Source organism: Charadrius vociferus, unplaced genomic scaffold (assembly GCF_000708025.1).
Source record: "Charadrius vociferus isolate BGI_N301 unplaced genomic scaffold, ASM70802v2 scaffold55, whole genome shotgun sequence".
Classification (NCBI taxonomy): domain Eukaryota; kingdom Metazoa; phylum Chordata; class Aves; order Charadriiformes; family Charadriidae; genus Charadrius; species Charadrius vociferus.
In genome coordinates this window covers 2,394,782-2,402,296 of record NW_009648444.1, presented here as the reverse complement: position 1 = coordinate 2,402,296, position 7,515 = coordinate 2,394,782, and the positions used below count along the sequence as shown (strand labels likewise).

Genomic DNA, 7,515 nt, shown 5'->3' with positions numbered 1-7,515 from the left:
AGCAGGTCGAGGGAGGTGATTCTGCCCCTCTACTTTGCTCTCATGAGACCCCACCTGGAGTACTGCATCCAGCTCTAGAGCCCCCAACATAAGAAGGACATGGACCTGTTGCAGTGAGTCCAGAGGAGGGCCATGAAGATGATCAGAGGGCTGGAGCACCTCTCCTGTGAGGAGAGGCTGAGAGAGTTGGGGTTGTTCAGCCTGGAGAAGAGGAGGCTCTGGGGAGACCTTATAGCAGCCTTCCAGTACCTAAAGGGGGTCCTACAGTAAAGATGGGGACTCTATCAGGGAGTGTAGTGATAGGATGAGAGGTAATGGTTTTAAACTGAAAGAGGGTAGATCTAGATTAGATATTAGGAAGAAATTCTTTACTGTGAGAGTGGTGAGACACTGGAACCGGTCTCCCAGAGAAGTTGTGGATGCCCCATCCCTGGAGGTGTTCAAGGCCAGGCTGGATGGGGCTTTGAGCAACCTGGTCTGGTGGGAGGTGTCCCTGCCCATGGCAGGGGGGTTGGAACTAGGTGATCTTTAAGCTCCCTTCCAGCACAAACCATTCTGTGATTCTATGAAGTGCATTACTGGCACATTTATGTATGCCAAAGAATGGATAGAACAGGAGAAAAAAACCACCACTATTGTCACATGCTGAAGGGATTCAATTGTGATTAGTCACACTGTGGACATTATGGCATAGAGATCTTTGGAAGAGAGTTGTGCCATGCCATAGTGAACTGAGTGATTTTAAGTATAAATTCAAGGAAGTTATTCCAAGTACAGAAATTTGCTAGGAAAATACTTGCAAGAGTCTCCTAGTCTGCACTTTTATATTCAGGCAAACTTCATACTTTGAAATAAACAAAGTGGACTTTTAATGCCAAAGGCTAGCACTCAAACCAGTTATATGAAGGTCTTTCAGTTCTTCAGTAGTTTTCAAAAAACCACCTTTTTTTCCCCAGACTGGTGAAGAACTGTGTACCCATATTTCAGTTGAGTGTGCATCATTCAGATTGATCTCATAACCTATTTTTAAAACTTTGCACAAAAATTTCAGAGCAGTCTTGCACAATACAGAGAAAGTCACAGCCAGAGATGTATGTCCTTCATGGGTCATAACGTGATGTAGTCCCCTCTTTAGGTGATGGTGACATGCAGCCTTACTGTGTTGTTTTCCTATCGAGTTTGAGTTGTACTAAAACCAGTAAATACTTCCAAGAATTGAAGGTATTTGGGGCTAAGATTTTCCTTTTCTTCACATGTGTATAAGCACATCACTGTTGGGGAGGTCGTTGGCTCCAGCGAGGGTCTGGGTATTGCTGCAGTATAAACAGAAGTGTAGGTGATGGTAAAAAAATTGAAGTGTGCATTGGCTGCAGCTCATGAAATCCTGTTTAAGGAGATTTTGAAAAACAGCTGGGAATGTAATGCTTATTTTTAGCACAGGTGGAAATTCCTCTAGGCACTATTCTATTCTTAGTTTAACCCATGCTGATCATTCTTTTGTTAAAATGTTCCTTCCAGACAATCAGTAAAGACCTGCCAAACAATTTGATTATGAAGGTAAATCATATAAACTAAATAACAGTGAAGTGAAAAAGAATTCAGCAAAGTAGTCAGTGAAAATACAGATTAATTGGCTAATTGATTAATTTAAGGACTCTTGAATTAATAAATCAATCAGTGTTGCCGGTTTTTTGGATTGGGATTTTAATTTAATGAAATCAGCAGTATACACATTTTCAGGTTCAGAAGGTTTGAAATTATTTGAGGACTGAAAATAATTATTTTCACTGTAAAATGAATTCTTTCTAGTCGTTTTGGTTGTGTATAGAAACTTGAAAATGTGACCTTGTAAACTTAAACATCATGCTATTTTTAAATCAGTCTCATAGTTGTTTAGTGCTTGAGTTCGTAACGTGGTCGTACTCACAGCCAGAGAGAAGCAAGGTTTTGTAATTGTGCTTCTCTGTTGAACAGCGACCATCACACACGCTAGGTGTGTGACACTGTGTTACGTGCCTTGGGAGCAGCTCCCTTGCTCTAAGTCTGGACATGCGCCTCCATGGCAGACCAGGCTGAGATCAGAATACAAATTGCCCCTTCATGCCCTGGTTTTCACAGGAAGCAGGCATGAGCCGCAGCATGTTGCAGCAGGCGAAGGGAAACCGCCTTACGCCATTTGTGCCCAGGTGTGAATTGGCACAGTCCACAGACTTGAAAGAAGCCACACTCACTGTACTGTTTGAAAACTGCAGAAAACTAATTGTAAGCACGTGCATACCGTCTTCTAGCTAATGATCGAAAAGTGGGTTTCCCACCAGTAACGAGCATCCACCCACCTCTCATACTAAATGCAAGCAGTAGACTGCTACTTTTTTCCCATTATTTTTGTGTCAGTTTTCAACAGTGTATTGATTAGCAGTTCAGTCCTGTATTTTTAGGATGGATAACTGCCTAGAAAATTAAACAATACTGCTACAGTGCTCTCATCATCTAACATACTTCTTGCCTTCTGGGAAATCACTAGGTTTTAAAGAACATGATCCATGTCATGATGATGTATATTCAGTGGCTAATATTTTTCTTACTGAATTCCTTTTTAAAGTTGTGGTTTAAAGACCAAAAAACCCCAAAACCTAATAGTAATCGAGTCTGAAATTTGCAGCCTTGAAATAATGTTTTAATAAAGAGTAGAAAATTGTGGCTTGTAAATTAAATGACTGTAAGGAACACAGTAGAATTTGTAAAGCTGTTGATAATGTACTCAAAACCTCAAACATTAATAACAGATTAAATAACAGATTAAAAACAAGAGGCAGATTTATAGGGGGAGTCAGGCGTGTGGAGCGGTGCCTAGTATTGGCCTCATTTTCTTTCTCATTCAGGCCTTTACCATGGCGTTGTAGAAGTGCTCCCGTCTGAGAGTAAAGGCGAGCTGTTATTTTGGAGCGGTCTGATGGGCCTGGAGTGTGGGAGCTGAGGGGTTGAATCCTTTTTGTCCTCAGTAACTATTCTTCATGCAGAGTGGGATCGTGCCAGCTACTGGGAGAGCCCATCCAGCCCAGTAATTCATGGCTTTAGGTCACTTCTTTTGGCTGTGGGAAAAGCAGCTTGGAGAATTTGAAGCTCCATCTCCCCTGCATATCAGGTAGCTGCCCGAACTCACCGGCGGTTTTGTGATAATGTTTTTTCTGTGCTGCACAAGAGACTCGGGCCTCTCTCTGCCTTGTTCAGACCTCTTTCACAAGCAGCAGGGCATCAATCACTCAGCTTTGTTTTGCACTCTCGACACCTGCAGCTGAAGTGCTCCTTCTGGGAAAAGAATTGCATGGAGAGCAAAATCTTGCTTTCCCATAGATCAAGAGCCTGATAGAGCTGCAGAGCAAAGGCTTGAACTGTGCCCTGTAGATAACCAACAAACCTCAGGAGCGGCGTGCGTCAGAGGCAGCCGTGCACGGCAGGTCTCTAACTCAGTGAAGAATTAGGGTTGAAGCACTCAGCAGGCTTCAGCTCGGTGTCCAAGGGCTACAAAGTGAGTGGGAGCTCAAGCAGGTTTTGTGTGTCAGCCTGACCTCGTCTGAGAGTTTCCCAGACGGCAAAAGCAGCACTGGGTGAGCACTGGCTCTCTGGGCCTCTGCCCGGCTTGTTAGTCAGCATGAAGAACAGCAGCTTCTGGGAGATGAGGGGCATCAGACATTTACTGAGCATCACCCGTGTCTTCCCACTCCTCTGTCCTTGCCTGGATGTTGCTTACTGAAGCACAGCTTCAGGTCCTGCTGGGAGCCCCTGGCAGGGCAAATGGGAGCCATGTATCTCAGCACCTCAGAGATATTTTAAGGTCACTTAGGTAACCAGTTTCTCTGTGAAAGAGGGGTCAGCTACAGCGCAGGCACTTTGCAGGGTAAGAGACTGCAAAGAGCAGGTACTCAAAAAGCCTTTGGCCTGCGGTAACTAGCTGGTAGGAGGCCCAGAAATACTGCACCACTGGCATTAATTTGATGAAGATTTCCTGATAGGCTTAATGGGCAGGTCGAGGATTAGGGACACCTGAGATTTAAAAAAAACAAACCACTTTCTACTGCAGGGCGATGTACTTTGAATATGCATGTACGACCTGTGCTACAGGAACAATATTTTAGGCATGTTTCAGAAACAGAATTACTGGGGTAGTTTTTATTATTATTCCTTGCCTCTAAATCCAGGTGCTGTCTTTATAACCAGACAGGACTTAGTGGGACAAAAGTGAGTTATACAAATAACACAAAAGAGCTTTTCTTCAGGCAAGTACCATTACAGTTTTAAGGATGAGTGTTTTGTGGCCTTGAAGAAGCTGTCGTCTGATCTGTGGGGAATTAGAGAACATCTCCTCTCTAAGGGGAAGGGTACCAGGATGGCAAGAGCATAAAGCAAGTATTCCAAATTCAGTAGCAATGCTCGTTATGACAGTGCATCTCTTGTCACTCATAGCATTTGTAAAGGCTTCTGGCACAGGAGGCATAAAAATTTGGGGGTGTGACCAAGAGCTGAACCGAGATGGCACAGCCAGAAGAAGTGCTCAGATATTACTGCTGGCTGACCAGCTTGTAGCAAAGAGGACCTTATTAAAAATACTTTGGCTGTTCTTCTTTAGTTTTTCATTATGTGAAAGCAGTTTAATTTATATAGTATAGATTTTATTTTAGCTGCTATTAAGAATAATACAGTTCCTTTCTTTCCACAGATATCGATGAATGTGCTACTGGGAGAGTTATCTGTCCACGATTTAGGCACTGCGTCAATACTTTTGGAAGCTACATTTGCAGGTGTCATAAAGGCTTTGATCTTATGTACATCGGAGGCAAATACCAATGCCATGGTAATAACAACTTAGTTCTTATGTGCATGTAACAGAGCTGCATATTCTAAACTGAAATTAATGGTTTAAAGAAGAATGGTTACTTCTTATGGCTGAAATCTTGAAGCCGGTTGTTTTAGGTTGCACTGTATTTTAGGTAAGGGTAGATTATAGAAACAGACTGTGGAAAAGAAAGCATATATCTGGCCTTCATTCTTGTAACTCGTTCTCCTGTGGAAGCTAGTGGGAGAGCAGAGCTGATGACCCCGGGAATTCCTTTCCAAAGCCTTTGTCCCCACAGGTTTCACTGTGCACAGGCAGTTGTATGTTTGGAGTGGTGTATGAGCTTAGGCTATGTCTGAGCTGTAACGCAGGTGTGATCTGTAGCATGCCCCAAGATCCGAGATAAGAAAATGTGGCTAGAGCACACCCCAGTTCCTTCCAACCCAGACTGCCCAACTTTCCTTCCCCTGAAGACAGGTGGGGGAAAGGCAGGGGTTGGGAAATAACCTGTCTTTGTCTGGACATGCGACTGGAATGCAGCTGGTGTATGCCCTTCAACAAAGATGTTCCCAGGTCCCACTGTTTTAGTTTCCTGGGGCCTCAACTGGTTATGATCCTTTCACTGAAAAAAGGATCATGTGGAGATAATGAGGCATTGCTTTATGTTTGTTTAAGTATTTTTTTTTTTTGAGAGAAATCTCTATGCAGAGCTTGGGAATTTGGAGATTCTTGCTTGCATCACTAGCAACAAACCTGGAAATACCATATAAGATGTTTCAAGCAGACTCTACTTGATGTAGAAACAGCTATATGGATTTATAATAGAGGAAGCATTTTATGAAAAAATAGTTTAATACTGGTGTGATTAAGAACATGCATATTCCTATGCTCAGTTTTTCTTTTCTTATCATGTCACCTTTAAGAAATGGTTATTAAAATTGTGATCTTCATGATCTCAACTGCTGTCTACCCACAGCACACCACTGAAACTGATGCTAAGGTCTAAGCTGAGCAATACCAGAGTTGCACAATAGTCCCTTTGACCCTAACATTTCTATCACCACATTGATTTGTGACTCTCTATCGTATTCTTTCCCATTGGCAATTCAGTTTTATTAAAATTTTCAAAATTATTAGTATTTTCCTTATGACCATACTACTGTTTGTGTTTTTGCAGGGATAAGTGCAAAGTCAAGTTTCTTTGATATAAATGATTTTTTTTTTATGTGACTTCTGTTGCAGATATAGATGAATGTTCTCTTGGCCACCATCAGTGTGGTAGTTTTTCACGATGTTACAATACACCAGGATCCTACAAATGCAAGTGTAAAGAAGGCTACAGAGACAATGGAACAAACTGCATACGTATGTAATGCTCCTTTTAAAAAAGGAATTCTGAAAGTAAATGTGTCCCATGTTGTAAATTTTGAGATACAGCACTATCAGGCTCAGTTTCTCTTAACTATTTTTAATACTTAGTAAGAGGCCAGGGAATGTAGTCAGAGTTTCCTGAGTCTTAGCATGCCTTGGTAAAAATACCTTTCCCTGAGACATTTTCACAATTAGAAAGAAATTCACCTCTCCTTATTCACAGCTTCATTCTGGAGATTGCTTCAGGATGAGAACAACTGAGTAAGCAGGGTAGGTCTGGTCAAACAGTACGTATTACTCATACCCTGTTATTATGTACACTCTGCAACTGGCCCATTTCAGCAGCTAAACCCATCCACTCCCCGCTGCTCCCCAGAGGTGAGCAGAGCTGAGAGGGAGGATTTCTCTGGAAGAATTCCCTGGTGGAGAATTGCCTTCCTCACCTTCCTCTTGGGAGAAGCAGTCGTGCCCCTTGGTACAGAGTAGGCTATTGGACCTCGTCCACCTTTGACATCCCTCAGGACTGTGCAGCTCTATGACATCTGCTGAATCTTTTCAAGGACCCTGTGTTCATACGTGGGTTCTGGTCTTTGGTGACTTACTGATCTCTTTAAAGAGCAGTACCATTATTGTAGCTGTCACAGTAGTGTGATCCGGCTAAGCTGATCTTTCACAACCTGAGTGCTTGCAATTATGCGTGGACACACTTCATATGTGTTACTGGGACATAGTCCTAAGGTGCATTTTTTATTTCAATATACCATAATGTAAAAAGCACAGGGTATTTAAAGGAATAGTAATAAACAGGTGGCCTGAGAGAAAAACTTTCTACCTGCTATCATCAAACAATTCATTGTTTAACAAACAGTAGTTCTTAATTTTAACTGTGTGTTATACCTGAAACACTTGTACACAAAACATGGGACTGGAGTTCTTATTGGGGCTTTTAAGATCTCCAGTGAGATATAGAAGGCTTATAACAAATAGAAAATTATAAATAGCAAAACAGATGTTCTTGCGTTTCATGTCTGCAGAAACTCCCCTTGTGAAACCAAGTTGAAATTTGTTGTCCTTTCTTTGGGGGATATGGTACTGTAGGCACTGCCACTGTGGTGTAGGTGGGGCTCAGTTCACCCTTTTTTTTGGTGGAGGCTGAAAAAATGCCATTGACTTAGTTTCCTGGTGTTTAGCAAAGGTAAAGATCTAAATGAAGGCTATGGACTTAGGTTCAATCTCTGAAAAATGATTAATGCTTATTGACACAGGGAAAAGTTTAGATGGAGAGGTCTGAAAAATAATTTTCTTAAGCC

At 42.1% G+C, this 7,515-nt stretch overlaps 1 protein-coding gene across 1 annotated transcript in view; it reads left to right on the top strand.

Moving 5' to 3' along the window:
- Nucleotides 1–7,515, top strand: part of NPNT (nephronectin) — a 51,320-nt gene that overhangs the window by 27,192 nt on the left and 16,613 nt on the right. Inside the window, 2 exon segments of the mRNA XM_009885523.1 lie at nucleotides 4,718–4,852; nucleotides 6,077–6,199. Of these exon segments, the coding sequence (XP_009883825.1) occupies nucleotides 4,718–4,852; nucleotides 6,077–6,199 (258 nt within the window).